General features: G+C 51.2%; 4 protein-coding genes across 4 annotated transcripts; 2 read left to right on the forward strand and 2 right to left on the reverse strand.

The window, feature by feature from the left end:
- Positions 1-2,455: 2,455 nt before the first annotated feature.
- Positions 2,456-5,293, forward strand: N7539_009365 (RFX family transcription factor; the record flags this gene model as incomplete). Its single annotated transcript, XM_056938960.1, has 4 exons — positions 2,456-2,471; positions 2,545-3,262; positions 3,340-3,663; positions 3,730-5,293. 4 exons carry the CDS (start codon positions 2,456-2,458, stop codon positions 5,291-5,293), a joined length of 2,622 nt encoding a protein of 873 aa, XP_056785682.1.
- Positions 5,294-6,054: 761 nt separating this feature from the next.
- On the reverse strand, positions 6,055-7,362 carry N7539_009366 (DODA-type extradiol aromatic ring-opening family dioxygenase; the record flags this gene model as incomplete). Its single annotated transcript, XM_056938961.1, has 3 exons — positions 6,055-6,783; positions 6,932-7,062; positions 7,359-7,362. 3 exons carry the CDS (start codon positions 7,360-7,362, stop codon positions 6,055-6,057), a joined length of 864 nt encoding a protein of 287 aa, XP_056785683.1.
- Positions 7,363-11,023: 3,661 nt separating this feature from the next.
- Positions 11,024-14,049, forward strand: N7539_009367 (putative C6 and C2H2 transcription factor RegA-like; the record flags this gene model as incomplete). The annotated part of the gene is given in 6 exon segments (XM_056938962.1): positions 11,024-11,223; positions 11,330-11,746; positions 11,766-11,799; positions 11,912-12,646; positions 12,715-12,974; positions 13,038-14,049. The coding sequence occupies 6 exon segments, from the start codon at positions 11,024-11,026 to the stop codon at positions 14,047-14,049; spliced, it is 2,658 nt and encodes an 885-aa protein (XP_056785684.1).
- A 1,128-nt stretch (positions 14,050-15,177) lies between these two features.
- Positions 15,178-16,367, reverse strand: N7539_009368 (bZIP transcription factor; the record flags this gene model as incomplete). Its single annotated transcript, XM_056938963.1, has 2 exons — positions 15,178-16,073; positions 16,181-16,367. 2 exons carry the CDS (start codon positions 16,365-16,367, stop codon positions 15,178-15,180), a joined length of 1,083 nt encoding a protein of 360 aa, XP_056785685.1.
- Between the last annotated feature and the right edge of the window lie 258 nt (positions 16,368-16,625).

The raw sequence follows: 16,625 nt of genomic DNA on the forward strand, positions 1-16,625 counted from the left end.
ACGCCAGGCTCATGAAAATCTGGATTCACATATGTGCTGTTGTGTGTTCAATGAACTTCATTGTCTCCAGCTTATAAATCTGGACTACTGGGATATTTTAAATGTTCGCAAGGGGTGCGGGGCCCCCAGCTTCGACTCAAGGGCGGAGTCAAGGGAGACGCAGTCTTCCTTACAATGGGATGAACTTCTGCACCAACAGATGACAATTGCCTGGAAGGAGGCAGGAATCGTCGATCAAGTTACAGTGGACATGGCATACTCATTTCCCACTGGATGAAGCGAGCCGATGTTAGGACGCAAGCAAGTTGCACCATTGCTATGCCTGTACCGGTGTACCTGCACCTTACAGCGGCTCTGTGTGAGACTACCTGATTGTGTTCTACCGTACGATAGTGACTTAAGTCCTGGAACGTTTTTCCCGCGAATGAATGGTTTCAGGCCACTCCTTCGCCCTCCCAGAATGTGGATGCCCTGTCGATCACACTCGAAGTCGACGTCAGGGATAAGCTTATTTCGGGGTCGCAGGGCCGAGACGGTGGTCTAGCTCCCCGCAAGTCAAGTTCTTTGGGAAATGGCTCTGTTGTTCATTCAGTACCAACTACGTGCTTGCCTGGTTGACCAAATCCATTTGTCTAAATACCATTTGCAAGGTACTATTGAGGCTGAGCCGCGAAGATCTCCCTTATTATGGAGTTGCAGTATTGCCCAAAATCCCAACATGGAGCTCCTGTATGGGTTCCATTCCCCCGGTCTCTGCAAAGCCGAATGACCAGAGAGACTGCAAGGGCACCTGGGTCCAGTCTTGTATGCTAAGACGAGTTGGTTTAAACGACTAATAGCCTATGTGGATCAATTGATGTACTGATTCATGTGACCAGGACAATTAGTAGTGCAGGATTCAACAGTCACCTCCATCTGCACGGTACCTGACTGAATAGGTGTGTCCACATCTACATAGTAAGCACCAATGCCCTAGTAAGGTAAGGTAGGGAAGGTTACACACTAGGCTTTCGCCAAAAGTAACCCTTCTTCGCAGACCCTAGCCGGTAAACTAGAAGGGAAACCTCGACTCGAGAAAATGAAGAATGAAACCTGATGCTCCGAAGCTTGTACATTCTGTTACTGCTCACGGGCAGTGTGGGAGTGTCAATCCACCGAATGGAGGCAAGTTCCACCAGTGAGCCTCATCGATATATATTCATGTCAGGGGTTGATCCTCGCGCGCCGTGCATCTTCCCGCGAAATGGCGGTCGCTACATGGTACGAACCTGAACCACTGAAGAAAGTTCAATCGGCTGCTGCTTCTCTGAGCTCCGGACATACGAAGCGAATGACCGCCCAGAGCCCACTGCATCCACCTTGATTAAACAAGGGACCTGCAGGAAGCCAGGAACAATCGTTGGGCATTTGAATGTGGATGGAACCTGAGTGCTAATGTTCCCGGATCTCGGGCTGTAAGTGGAGCAGATCGGCTGGGCCCATTTGGTAAAATGGATGGGATGGGATGACGTAGTTAAAGATCAGATTAATTGGCAACAAGCTGGTAGGTCTGCCAATAACAGGCAGAGTCTGGTGTTGCAATGGGCCAGGTTGTTTGAGAGATAGCATGTATTACAACGGTAGACCAAATTGACTAGTCGATGTCCACGGATGGAGACTGGCACCCGAGAGTTCACGCACGGCTTGAGAACCCACCGAAGCTACGAATACACAGCGTAAGGCAGTAAAATTGTATGGGATGTTTTGAAAGCGCGCCCGAACGCCGAGTCCCACGTTTCGACGCCCAATACCGTACTCGATTCGCGCTGTACAAGCGGGTACAATCATTCAATTCTTAGCTTGCAGAAAAGAATTCAATCGTTTCAATAAAGAGATAGCCAGAGTAAGAAACCGGCCTTCAAGATACGATAGTCGCCGTTTCTGCCTTGTCCACAGCAGCCTTCAGTTCGCGAGGAGCCATTGTTATAAGACTGCACATGTGTACTTGGCTCGAGCAAGAGACAGCTTGTACTCAGCAACAAACTCGGGAAAAGGATACACCTTATCGTAACTTGTAAGATTGCACCAGCCTCGCCGGGGCGTATGCGTGTTGTTGTTTGGTCCGGTCGGGAATGCTTCTGCACGTGACTATCCCAAACAACGTTGTCTGAGGAACGGCCACTTCTGTTTATCCTTCACGCTCTCGAAGTGCACACTCCAACGCAAGAGGATTGCGACCAAGTCCTGGCAGCTGGACCGATAAAATAGGGATTGGGTGGTGACTGTGCTCTTGATGCTAGCATCAGGCCGAACTCTGCCGTCCAAATCTGGGTTTGTCGTCGAATGGTCGCGGTCGAACTCTTCAGCCACTTGGATTCGAAACGAAAATAACGACCCGTGCAGGACCTGCTCATCGCCCAGGTGACGGTGTCCTCCTCCACTTTTTTTTGGAACGACGAACCGGTCCTGTATCAAGATGCCTCCAGAACTAAGTGAGAACGATGCCTGGCCCGTCCAAGTACCAATTGTCCACCAGCTGGGTTGCTAATGATGGTCGATTCATAGCGCGCACGACGTCGCAGGGAAGCATCGTCTCACAGACGACACAGCACATGGGTTCCCTCAGCCGTCCGGGCACGGCGGATCCTATTCGTGCTCGATCTGAAAACCTGTCAAGGGCAGCAGCTCGGCGACCTCGGTCGCGAGGCTCGACTGCAAGTATACATTCCAGTACCACGCAGCAGACACAAGACCAACATCTCGATGTATTCCCGCAATTTTTGCCGTCTCAAGTTGGAGGTGGACAACACATTTTTGGCAACAACCCGGAAGACATGCTGATGCGTTTTGGGCATCACCTATCACATCAGCCAAATGGCGCGCCACTCGACCCCAATGTTCGAGACACACATTCGATGGCGTCCCGACCAGAAGAGTTTCATGCCCACGGAATGCATAGCCACGGCATTCATCACCAGGCGATGTCTGCAGACATGCCGCATAGCGCAATAACTTCTGTCGCCATGCCCCAATACCAAGGGATTTACGACAGTGGAATAGAGAACCACCTGCCGGACCATCCCATCGATGAGCAGGAAGCGTCGGAACCAGGGGGCAAGAAGAAACGCGGAACTAACTCGACATTGGCGAACGATAATGAGCTTCGAAAATTGCTGCGTCAATACGAGGGCTTCACGTTGAAGCAAATGGCGGCCGAGGTGATGAAGCACGAGGGAGCAGGTGGCAAGGCTGAGAAAGTGAAGCAAGTGTTTGCTATGATCTGGTGAGTCTCCATTGGTGTTGTGACCCTGACCTTGCTGTGGAGCTGTCGCACGCCGACTGACTTTGATCCGATCTCAGGCTGCGAGAGAATTGCCGGAAAAGTAATGGCTCCGTGCGACGAGATCGCGTGTACTGCTGCTACGCCGAGAAGTGTGGCACGGAACGAGTGTCGGTTCTCAACCCCGCGTCTTTTGGCAAACTCGTTCGCATCATCTTCCCCAACGTGCAAACCCGCCGTCTAGGTGTTCGTGGCGAATCCAAATATCATTACGTCGATTTGTCCGTGATCGAAGAAAAGCAACAACGGCCAGTATCCCTCGACGGCCAAGCGGGTCCTAATCACAATCAAATGTCTTCCGCACCGGCACCAGAGAGACCTGCCAGTGGCATTCGTTCGAGGAGGTAAGATGAAATCTTCGGTCCTTTGTTATGGCCACCAAAATTCGATAGCTAACTTCGATCCTTCAGCATAAGCGTCGCTCAACCGACAGCTGACACAGCTGTCTTTCCGTCACCAACTACCTCATTTGCCCCTCGGTTTCCAACCAACACAGCCGCCCCCAGCGGTGCCTGTGCAACGCATTCTCCCAACGCCGCGATTACCACAGAGAATGTATCTCAACAAGCTGCCAGGATGGTTCATGAGATGCTTCAGTTTCCCACTGATGATGTGCCAAATATTGACAACGAATCCCTCGTCTTGCCCGACATTCGTGGCTACCTGCCTGTTACTACGGATCCTAAAGTTGCAGATGCTCTTGCCGCTCTGTACCGGTCTCATTGCATCTCGGTCATCGACAGCTTTCGCTTCTGCAAGGAACGCAACCTGCTCAAGTACTTTTCTGCCTTCCATGGTACCCTCACGGTTCCCGTGCAGAAGCTCCTGACTCACCCCAACCTTGCGCCTTGGATCAAAGAGTGTGACTGGCTTATGTACCAAAAAATGATAGCCTTCGTGGCACCCCTCACGACTCAGGTGGTTCCAAAGGTAGTATTGGATGCCTTCAGCTCCATCTCCCAGCGTCTCTGCAGTCACATTGCCGAGACGTTCAAGGCGCAACCTTCACATGTCTCCGTCGCACGACTCCTTCCTGCTCACATCTTCTGCCACCTGCTTAAGCACATGCTGGATGTCAACCAGTCCGCTAACGCTGCGGCGGCTTGGCTCTGCCATCCGGATAATCGTAACCAGATGTGGTTCGATTTTAAATCGCTTGTGAATCCGCCAGACATGATCATGAAAGCCAACATCCCACCTTGTTCTGACAAAGGCGCCGAGCAAATTCTCAAGCACGACGTTCGAGCTCTTCTCACCCCTGTTAATGATACTGATGCCTCCGTTGGGCTTCCGTTTTTCTCCCAACCCGACGGTCCTGAGGCTATCGACGCCCACCAGCTCCCTGTGGAAACCTCCACTGGCGACGACTACAACTTCCCCGACAAATGGATCGCCTTCATCCTCAATCTTCCTCTGGCCTTCCCCAATCACTCCGCCCAGGGCATGATTGAGAAGATCGATGCTCTTTGGGACACCATCCTCCACCGCCTAACTCTTGGTGGAGCTGCCAGTTTCAGCGCCTGGTGGATGACCAAAGTCTTCTTCCGTGAGATGATGATCTGGCAGGCCGAAAAGGGTGGCTTCATGCGTAACACCGCGACGTCTCTGCAGAATCGGACCCTTGGCCCCGAACAGATTGGCATGGGAAACTTCCAGGTGAAGCAGAATCCCATCGCCCAACCACCCACGTTTGAGACAGTTCGCGGGGCCAATTCTAAGATTCCACCCTCTCACAACCATGGCTCCATGGGTTCCCGAAGCACACGAGACCAGACCGTGGAGATCGGCAGCGAGACCAAGGAAATTCCCAATGCCAAAGAACTGGCGTTTGCGGAATCGGGGTTTCAACCCCCTCATCATGATGACAGCGCGATTGACTTGGAAGACGACGCTATGCTGATGGCGGTGGGAAAGTACGGCGATATGATGGTTTCAGATCCCGCTGATGCTGAGGGCGATGTGATTGTCATCTAAAAATGGGGAGCCGTCTTGGCCTCATACTGTTGCATGGTATCTGTCATCCTCTTGGTTGATGTTGACTGTTATCATTCTGTTGGGTGTACTTCTATGTGTACTCCTTGTTTGGATTTTTCTTTTCCCTTTGTTCACCTTGCATTTCCTTTGTTCTGCATGAAGCGATGAGACATGAGCATCAGACTCATGGAGAGTCTGGCCTTTGATGAGATTACTATGGTCCCATTCCCAATGGGGCCTCTTTTCATGGATACCTTTTTCTGTTTACATTCGATTGTGATCGATCCCGCATTTACTCGGCGTAGTGCAACCATCCCTTGTTCGGACTTGACTCTGGCTTTTGTTCCGTTCGTCCTCGCTTGTTGTCCACTTTCTGCGCGGGCTCTTTTGATCTTGGGTTCGACACTATTTTGTACATATACATTTATGAACCGTCAAGGCCTCGCTGGACTGCAGTTTCTCTGCCGAGAAGGATAGTCGAATTTAATGAAGACGATCAAGTGCTATGAAGTGCAACCCCCTTGCGTAGATTCGGGTAATTTTCTCAGGTTCCGCTACTTAGAGATGTCTGCTCCATGTCTTTCCTCGTCCCAGTGGTCGAATACAATTCCCCTCCGGTGCAGAATCAATCTTGCGCCATAAAACTTGATAGCTACATCGAACGCCATAGTAATAGTGTCAAATGTCATTCTCTCAGCTTGAAGTATACGAGCATGGATTATCAAATTGATTAACCATCCTTTCCCACCGGGCCACCGCAATCACACCGCAATCGGCGGCTTTGACCATTGCCCGATAGTGAATTGAGAATTGCACATGTTGGTCAATTCCCAACTCTCGGCGCCCAACACGCCCGGTGCCTCTTCATCCTCGGCTTCACCCGCAGCACCCGCGACGAACAGGGCCGCCATGAAATGATCGTCCGTTGCATGCGCATCGCGGAATCGAGGATGCTTCATTAACCGCGTCATTGCACGACGCAACTGCGGGCCGGAGGTCTTGGTAATCACATCCTCAACCGCCTGACGGAACTCCATCGCCCAGTCCTCTGGCGGCGTCTCCATGGCGAAATTATCTCGGAACCGCACCATGGGAGCCCACTTGTTGCGGTACAAGTTGTGCACGGCACCGCCGGTCCCGATGATCAGGTAGTTCTCGCGACGCAGTGGGCGCAGAGTCGAACCCATCTTGAGATGGAAGTGAGGGTCGTAGCGGGCGTTCGCGGACACGAGGACAGTTGGTGGACAGCCGCCGGGGAACATGCGAATGAGGATGAGGTACACGTCGTGGATCCAGTCGAATTTGTCGTTGCCGCTGACGTTGAAGCCTTCCTTGGCGAGCATTTGGATGCAGCGTTCGGTGGTGACGAGGTCGGGGTTGAGCTTATAGTTGATGTATTTTTCGGGGTTCACGTAGGCGACGGGACTCTTGCCGGGGTTGGGATTCGTTGAGACTTCGATTTTGTCGCCGAGACAGTCCCAATGTGCACCCTGCGACGGGGAAAGAAGGTATAGCCTGTTAGATCATGAAGTTTGGCGTGGAGGGGAGTGGGCCAGTGTTGTGCTGTTATACGCTCGCATACGCAAATCATGATGTGCAGACTCGGCCAGGTATAATGCTGGGGTGCTGTCAACATACCATGATAATGACTCCCTTGATGTTTCGTGCCAGCGCTTCATCGCCACATTTCTTCCAGTAATCCGCACTCTCGGATTCTTCTCCCAACATCATAGTCGAGCCATGGGAGAAGAAGTGTACCGGCGTGAGACCTATTGTTTGGTTAGTTAGACTAAATATTGTTCCAAGAAAAAAAAAAAAAAAGAAGAAGAAGAAGAAGAAGAAGAAGAAGAAGAAGAAGAAGAAGAAGAAGAAGAAAAAGAAGACAATGAAGGAAAGAAAGGATACAAGAAAAGCAATGTGACGGGATGTGCAATTCATCTGATGAATGTCTCATCTCGCCGTAGATCTGAGGTGCCTCCAGTGTTCTTGTGGTGAACATGAAAAGCATACCCAGATGAGGATGTCTCTCATGCGGGCTGAACAGTGCAGAGATCAAGCCACTTACCCATTGTGATAAATTTGCGTGTATGCTTGACCTTGCTAGAGACAGCTTGGAGGTTTTGCCAGAACTCTACCAGAGCTGACCCTAGATCCTGCGTTCAATATATGACCTTTCTACCTCTACACGTCGGGGCGAGTCCGCATCTCCGTCCCGAGATGGCGGACATCGGGTATGCTCCCCCACATGCCGACCAGGCGCAACTGAGCTGAGCCTAGTCAAATTGAAGACGAGAGACTCCTCCTGCCCTTGGGTAGCAGGGTCGTGTGTGCTGTTTTATGGCCGGCGAGGAACTTTAAGAAGGGTGGATTGACGCCCATACTCGTTTGAGATCATCAAGTGACCGATCATAGTCTTTCATTGCCCTGGGATGGAGACCTTGAACCCGCCTCAATTGACTGAGTCCACAGCCGCAGTCACCAACCTCGGTAATACCCTTCACTTTTGCTTGACATTCGCAGTATGCTTCTGCTCCTTTGCGTCTTGCCCAACTCTTGGGCCTCAAGCTTATCCCCGCCTCGGTCTTTGACTAGGATTCGAAAGATCCGGGGATTGTCCGGGGATTCTTCCGGGGCGCATGCGTCGGGAAGTGTGGAGATGGGGAAAAGATGCTGCGGAGACGGAGAGCCATTAATGGGAGAAAAAGCTACACTCGGACTTTTCGACCAGCTTTTGATTAAGCCCATGCCTTGAACAGAGCTTTTCAGGAAGGTCAAGCACGGTTCACACTCAAGGCTGCACATGCCCGTTTACGGGTCCGTGAGATTACCTTCAGTCGACTGATATAATTCTTTTCCAGTCTATCACACCTGCCACGGCATCAAGGTTCGGATATAGTACAATATTTGACCGATTCCGATTCATATGCAACAACACCGACAGAGCATGTCCGAGCCCCCATTGCTCTACACTCGGCGAGTACATAGATATGACTCAAGTGATATAGTTGTTTGCCAACACACTTCACCTACACTGTAGCTTGCCATCTTCATTCATTCGAAACACCAGAGACTTTCTCCGGTCATGTCAGAATGAGGATGTACCTCTGGTCCATCAGGTGACTTCGAAATCTTGTCGGCTTGTCCGGTGGCGTTCGGGTCACCCTCAACCTTTCATTCTAGGGCGGGAAGTACGATACTAGTCCAGATACAGACAAGGGAAAATCGCCCTACCCTTATATCTAGCCACTATCTAAATATAGAGGAAAGCCTAGATAGAAGTAGACCCTGGGAGGACCCGTCTGAATACTGGTATAGAAGGAACCAGATGGGCGTTAGCCACCTACTAGGCCACTGCCCGAATTAGGCCGACCTACGAAGGGAGCTCCCAACTCCCAGGTCCTAGGATCAGCCCCCCGAAATCGCCGGGTGATCCTGAGAGACTCAGTTCATACGACAAAGGCAGTAGAACTCATGAGGCGAACGAAGCTCGGAAGCTCCTTCGCTAATTCCGGAGCCTGACGACGACTACGCGGGAGTAGACACCCCGCGGGTGCTTGCGAGTGCCACCCGCCTCTCCTGCAGCTGCAGAAACGTGAGAGAGGGAATCGAGTATGATACAGGACCAGGGCAACCCAAAGAGGCGAAGAGGAGGGGTAGGCCCTAACCCCAGACAGTGCCCTTCCGGCAAATCGAGCCCTAAGCCTGACAGATCCGTGTATGAATGAATTATTATCATTACTCAACCTTACACAAGTCGGAAGTAGGGGAGTTGGTCGTGAATTATTTCCCCAGAGGCACTTAGAACTCGAACGCCGCCAGAATGATTGGGGACCTTCGCAAGTTCCTTGATCCGATCCTGCACTTGGAGCTTGATGCCCTCTGGCTGGCGGGGGAAAATTCTGGTTCATACTGGTCCATACTGGACCTTCAAATATTGCCATGCCTGCCCATTCACTCAAACACATTGAACCTCCAAGGATGAGCTCTAACTTGCAAAAACCCGTCACTCCGGTCGTTACACTCACCCCGGCCCTTTCATTGATATATGAGTCTCAGTACTGGAATGTTCGAATACTGACGACTTAGTTCTATGGGGCGAATTTCAGTTTCATCATACTGCCTAATTGTTGATATATCGGGCCGGTAGCAAGATGTGAAAGAAGGGGTCTCTAATGTCATCGCATGAAAAGTTGTAATCAGCGAGCAACAACAACCTTAGGACCCATAAGTAGGGCCTCAGGCAGCGACTAGGAAGGCGTTTGGCTAGGGACCTAGTCTCTATCCAGACATATGGCCCCACCTCGACCGCTCGGAAGTACACTGTTGACTCAACAGTGTTGAGTCTTGACTTTGAGTACACAACTACTAGAGTTATGTACTGGATAGTAGTACTGTACGTACTACTGTAGCCCCCCCCCCCAAATTTCGAATGAGGGCAGATGGATCGAATGGCATCACTTGTACCAGGAGTTAGGAGTCAGTAGTACTCATGACTCAGGAGACTCAGGAGACTCAGGGCAGGAGTCCGCCCGGGAGATCCGAGGCAGTCCGGTACGACTTGACCGGGCCTATAACGGGTCTAGACCGGACATGGATAGACCGTACTTTCCGTTATTACTATAGTGAATAGTGAATGCTGAATACTGAATCAGTGAAGAGTGGTATGGAAGATCGATAATTTGCACCCAAAGCCAGTCATTGCAGCTCTCGTCTAATACCTATCCGAGTATCTTTGTAGGAGGATTTCTTCCAAAGTTGACTACTAATGTACCCCAGTAATGTAGGCAGTCTCTGTTCGTCACTAGCATAGTGCGATGAAGCCTCAAAGTGACAACTGCGAACTTAGCCCGGCAACTGTCAGGATTCTAAGTCCAGGTGGCATTGTTGTATGTGTACTGTCGACTGACACCATATTGCGAGGAAATCTTTATACAATATACGCAAGCTTCAAGCAGACTTACGAATCACGGGCAATTCCGCATCCCCAGGATTTTCCGTGGGGTAACCTCTGTCTTTGTACACGTTACTTCTGTGAAGGCTCTGTGGACTGCGCTACGGGGTCGATATATACTAGTACCTAGTACCTAGTACCCACCCCCCCTAGCCTGCAGAGTGTCGGAGACATGCTGACTCGGTCGCTCCAGGTTCGCATGGAAGAGTCAACGGCTTATCCGAATGCCGACTGTCGCTCGAGATGTCAGAATCGCGAGTCCAACCATGTCAATGAATAATTATCGAGGCAGACAATTCACCTCTTCGAAGCCAGCCTGTTGCTGGAGTGAATCTTGTGGATTGTCCTTGTGCAGGTAGTAAATACTAAGTTTTAAAGTAGAAGTGTCGAAACATCGAATTGTGGTGGAAGGCATAGTGTATTATTACAACATTAGTCGTGCATGGCCATGCTGAGTTTGCACGGGACTGGGGTCTCCTGTTCCATCATTTCGGCTTTCTACCCCAGACTTTTCGGAGTGACCTTCTCCCCTCCCCCTCATCCAAGTGACTTGCATTCTTCTCCCTCCACACCTTCTCTCTCATCGTCTTTGTACCAGTCGCTTCCAACCTTGGAACCCTCAATTCTCTGTTGTGCTTTTAGCTCTCTGTGCCTTTGGGCCTTCATTGTGCATATGGTAGACTCTTGCATCCTTGTTCCCGCCAAAACATTTCTCCTCCCCATATCTTGTCTGTCACAATCTTCCGCCCGCAAAACCCGGCAGATGCACGTCGGTGACCATGTTCGATGACGCACCTCCAACCTCGGAGCCATCGGCCTCGGTTCAATCTCCAGTCAAGTCCAAAGATGAAGGCTACTTTCAATGTGGTTTCTGCAAGCGACATTACAACAGAGCCGATCACCTCATCCGACATGTTCGATCGCACACCCGGGAAAAACCTTATGTTTGTGATATTTGCGACAAAGGGTTTGCGCGACCGTGAGTCTTCCGCTCCATTTCCCCCTGTCTGGAACGGTCTTGCTCGCGATGGCGGAATCAGTTCACTGCGTGCTTAATGTATTAAATTGGCCTTCCCGTATACTAGTGACCTACTGAAACGACATGCGACTGGTCATGCTCACGACCGAGACCGCAAGCGCAAAAGAATCTCGTCATTCTCAAAACAAGGCCGTGTTTCCCAGGCTTGCAAAGCATGTGCTTCCTCCAAGTTGAAATGCGACGAGGAGAAGCCCTGTCGAAGATGTCAAGAGCGGCAATTGCACTGCGATTGGCAGGAGATCATGGCGGGCTCGTCGCCCGAACCCCTGAAGCACAATGCCGAAGGTGCGGCAGGTACAACAGACGCTGTGGCTAGCCTTCCACCCCTTGCGCTCCCTAGTCTTGCATTGGCATCGGCTTCTTCGGTACCATATCCACCTATAATTACTCCCGTGACCGAAAATCCCTTGAAGCGAAGAAGCAGCACCATGCAGTTGACTCCTCAAGCGTCGATTCCAGAATCGTCTGGTTACTCGCCCGAGATGCACCTCAATCAAGGCCCAATGGAATATGGAGGTGAGAACGATCCCCAGCGTCGAGTTCTCATTGGGGGCGTTTGCGTCTCGTCATAACGAAGGTCCTCGATTGACCTGATTTATCTCCTCTAGTTTCCCCCACAGATCAAGAGAGTGGCATCTTCAGCGTCGATGGCACCTTCTTTCCGAATTTTATTCCCGATTCCCTGATCACATCGCTCAGTCGACATAACGACCCATTTGACCCGTCCAATTTCATGCCCGATTTTACACATTATGGAGCCATGGAGATTCCTGCCCTTGACTTCAATTTGACCGATGGCGACTTTGGTCTGATCGACTTGTATAATTCACGCAGCTTTCTGCCAGGGGTCTTGGAGATGGATGGTCAGGACCGATTCGACGTCGACAGCGGCATAGGCATCGGCGCGGAGGCCTTCAATCGGTCATCATTCTCCCAATGGAAACCCGCCCATGAAGACCACGCATTCAACGATCATGAAAATCTCTCAGTTCCGCACACGATTGACAGCCCCGAGGCACACGCCACGTCCAATCGGCAAGTTCTGTGCGATCGCTTGTCGACGACCAGTCGCGATCTAATCTTCGGGCTGGTTCTGGAGACGAGCCGAGAAGCCAATCTGAGTCGCATTATGAAGTCCTTTCCCAGCACTGAATTGCTCGACGGTCTCATCCAGCAGTTCTTTGATTTCCACTCTCACAGTGTCGGATCATTCATCCACGCCCCCACCTTCCAACCAAACAGTGAACACGCTAGTGTTCTGGCTGCAGTGGCGGCGGCTGCCGCTGTTCGCTCACCAGTTCCCACTTTGCGTAAGCTTGGCTATGCGTTGATGGAAATTGTTCGATTCTACTTGGCCATGAAGGTGCGTTCTTCTTCTCTTCTTACACCTCATTTTCGCTGGCGCAGTAGAGTCTGACGGCATGGGGATAGTTTGAGAATGACAACAGTACCACGCGTGACTTGCGAGCGTCACAGATTTTTGCATTGAACCTAGATATAGGCATGTGGAGCGGCAATCGACGCAAAACCGAAATTGCCGAGAGTTTCCTGCAACCACTGGTAACGATGTTGCGGCGAGCGTTACGATTCCGTCGTTCCCTTTACCCGAAGATTATTCCTCGTGATGATGATACAGGCGACGAACTCGACCGTAAATGGCGCACCTGGATCGAGCAAGAATCCTTCAAGCGGTATGCCATTTCCGTGTGAAGGTTCACCAGTCGTGATCAGATCACTAATTAAGTCATGGATAGGCTCGTTCACCATCTTTTCCTTCACGATGCTCAAAGCTCACTCACTTTGAACATCAACCCCCTGATCTCATTTGCCGACTTGGAACTGCCGCTGCCAGAGGCTCGACCCCTTTGGGAAGCTAAGACAGCTGCGGAGTGGAAGGACCTCTTTCGTGTCATCACCTCCGAGCGTATCCCCTCGCTCGCTGATCTTCTCCAGGACATGTCCCGCTTAGCGCAGTTTCAAGACCACATCGATACTCCGCTGTCAGCTCTGGCTTTGCTTCATGGACTCTCTGCGTTGATCAATGAATATCACCGTGCAAAGTTCATTTCCACGAACAACTCTAAACATTGGAGTGCGCTCATCACTAATTCCCGGCAGCAAGAGCTCGGTCAAGCGCTGCAGCACTTCCGCATGACATCTTCAGGGCTGAACACCCAGAGTCGAGCCGAGATTTCCCTTGTGTGTGAGGTGGTGTCCATGCTCCTTCACATGTCCTTGGAGGAACTACAACTTTTCGCGGGCAAGGAAGATAAGCACGAAGCGCGCCGAGTCTATCACTCGGCGCTTGAATGGATCGCCAGTCCCGATTCCCGACAAGCTGTCTGGCATGCAGGCCAGACCTTACGAGCGGCACGAGGGATAGCACCGGGACTTCTCACAGGATTCATGGCCACGAGTGTGTACTACGCCGGACTAGCCTTGTGGTCTTACGCGGTAGTCTCCCGAGCCAACAACGCTCGATTGTCTGGAAGCCCCGAGTCGCCTGTCGCCAGCAACGCGGGCCCCATTGTGCTTCTAGATGCGGAGGACTCGAGCGACGTGACCAAATTCATCATGCTCAACTGTGGCATTCCGGCTATAGAAGGACCCGGTGGACCTATTGCGTTGACGGATATTGCGGGTACCATGCAGATGGTGCAGAGAGTTTTACGACCAGATCCATCTGAAAGGACTCTTCCTCTCGTGCAATCTCTTGCCACTTTGATCGGGGACCTGGGTCACTGTGTCTCCAGTAGTGGATCATGAGATAGTAGGCCGTGGACGTCTGAGGAGACGAAAAACTTACCGCTTCTTTTCAACCATGTGTCAGGTTTTACAAGGAGACTGGCTGTATGGGTTTTTTTTTTGGGGGGGGGGCGGAGAGAAAGAGACGATATAGTGTTTTTTTCTCTCTCTTTGCGCGTGGAGTCTATTTGCTTTTTCCTTTTAACTTATTTATGATACCCATGCAATGATTGATGAATCGACTCGAAGATTTCCGACAACTTTCCGTTCCACCTGCGTGTTGACAACAGGCGACTACTGAATTCGGATGCCTACATGCAACTCGTCTCATCTGGCAAGGCTGGACAGAGCTCATCAGATTCAGACCTCGAATAGAGCAAAGGGTTAAGAGTCCAAGCCTGGCACGACAGAAGAACTTGACCACTTTACTTCAGTGAGTCGTCCCATTCATCTTATTCGTGCCTTTAGCAACGGTAACGACAAGCTATGTCTCTACCAGCCCATATATCCAAGATCACCTTAGTATCGTGGCCTAGCTTACAGGACCAGGTAAATCAACATCGCTTGAAGGTGGAGCGTGCCACGCCCGTGCCTGCGTGCAGGTGGAGCAGGTTCATTCAGTAGAGGGCATGGGCTGGTCTTGGTCTCAAAGATTACAACCTTACATAGGTACCGTAGACTCAGTAGGCTCCGGCTGCTGGTACACCGTCCAGCGTCTAGCGTCGATTCTCGGATCTCATTGTTGCTATTCAGGACTCTGGATGTTCGGGTGCATTTTTTAGGTCCGTGAGACTCTTTTATACCGAAACTTGAGAAGCGGATTCTTTGGGGAGTCACGTTGGCAGATCATTCTTGATCATCTGCCTGGGCAAGGCGCGGGTGATGAAAGTCAATAGCCGGGGCAGCAGAGCAATTGAGAGCCATTTGAAGACTCGTGCATTCTATGAGGGAACAGAACAGTCTTTAAATTTTTATTTGGGATCTGAGACAATGATCATAGATACACTATTCCCTGTACATCAAGAAAGACAGGAGGTTATCTCCTTCAGAATGGACATTTCCAAACGCTTGCTAAAGAATGAAGAGTAGCCGAAGAATAGACAGCAGGATGCGCATGATGACAAACACTTCTTAGACGATTCACCGGATTCAAATATACCGAAGAATCAACTTCTCCCCACGCTTCCTTCGCCATGAGTTCGTCGCGTCCATAATCTCCGGACACCCTCTCACGATCCACGACCACTTCTTCAGAAATGCCTCGGTGAGCTCCCAGTTCCGAATATCCCACGGATCACCCCACACCAAGAGCGCCGGCGTGGACAGGGACGTGTTATCCCAGAAGCCCATGATGTCATGGCACAGCGCTTCGTCGTCCCAATCGTCCCCTGCTTGAATGAGATTGTCGCGCATTTTGGGCAATGGGAAGAAATCCAACCATGGGTGATGAGGGATGGATTTTTGTAATCGAGTCGGTCGAAGGGAAACGGGAAGGTTACTGTAGTCGGTGTCGAGGGCAACAGCACCGGAGGAAGATGAGGGAGATGGGGATCGAGTGATTGCGGATGAGGTCAGCTGTTTCTGGTAGGGACCCGGTAATTGTAGACTAAAGGGAGAGATTGCATCGTCGTCATGCAGATAGTCCAAGTCCCAGCCGATGATTGTGATATTCCGTCCAAATGCGCGAAAGACGTTCATTTTGGCCAGGGTAAGAAGATGGTCTGACGTTGGCGAACCGAGCGTGTAGCTTCGAACGGCGGCTTCGGCGAATTGGTGCACGAGGGCACTGGTAAGACTTGTAGGTGGACAGTTGCCACGTCGGGGGTTTGTCAGAGGTAGGTCGGCGACATGCGAGAATCCCGGCGCTGATTGCGTCCCATCGCCACCAGGACGAGGGACGTGGACGAGTGTACTTGATGAAGCGGAGGAGTTGGATGACGAGCGAGAGGATGAGGGCTTGGATGTCGTTGAAGACGAGGTTGTGTGGGTGACCGTCTTTGGGTGAATGTCTTTCTTATCGCGCGTGCACAGACGCTGTCGCATACCTGTCAATTCATTTGATCAGTGAACGGTGCTGTCTATAGCCAGGAAAATGGTGATCTCTGGTCTGATCCTTGTCGCGACGGGGTTGCAGCGCTGAGTTGAGACTTACGACGAGCCCGCTGATTGATTCGATTTTGTGTCCGCCTTCGCTCCGCGCGGTCTGTAAGGCCAAGCCACTCTTCTCGAGATACTTCAAGGGTCTCTAGAATTGGATCTGTGGTCTGTTCGGTCATTTTTGACATCGCGGTATCTTCCTGTGGCGCGATGGCAGTATCAGAGTTGATGGGGACCATCATTTGTGTCGTTGCGTCAGGTCAAAAATAAGTGGAAATCCTGGGGGAGAAGAGAGGGGACGGGAGACTCCAGCCGGTGATCATCAGTGACGCAGTGGGTCCCCACCTGTCAAGTGGATTGAGGCGGTCGGAGGCCTGAGCATTTCTACACAATGGAATAGATGCGTTGGGGGAAGAGTCTTGAATAAGGAATCGCTGACTGCAGATTGCAGAGAACTCGGCAATTTTATAATAAAAATGTCCCGCTTGAGATACTTATGC

The sequence above is a fragment of the Penicillium diatomitis genome, assembly GCF_028827545.1.
Source record: "Penicillium diatomitis strain IBT 30728 chromosome Unknown utg000017l_segment0_segment0, whole genome shotgun sequence".
Taxonomy (NCBI): Eukaryota; Fungi; Ascomycota; class Eurotiomycetes; order Eurotiales; family Aspergillaceae; genus Penicillium; species Penicillium diatomitis.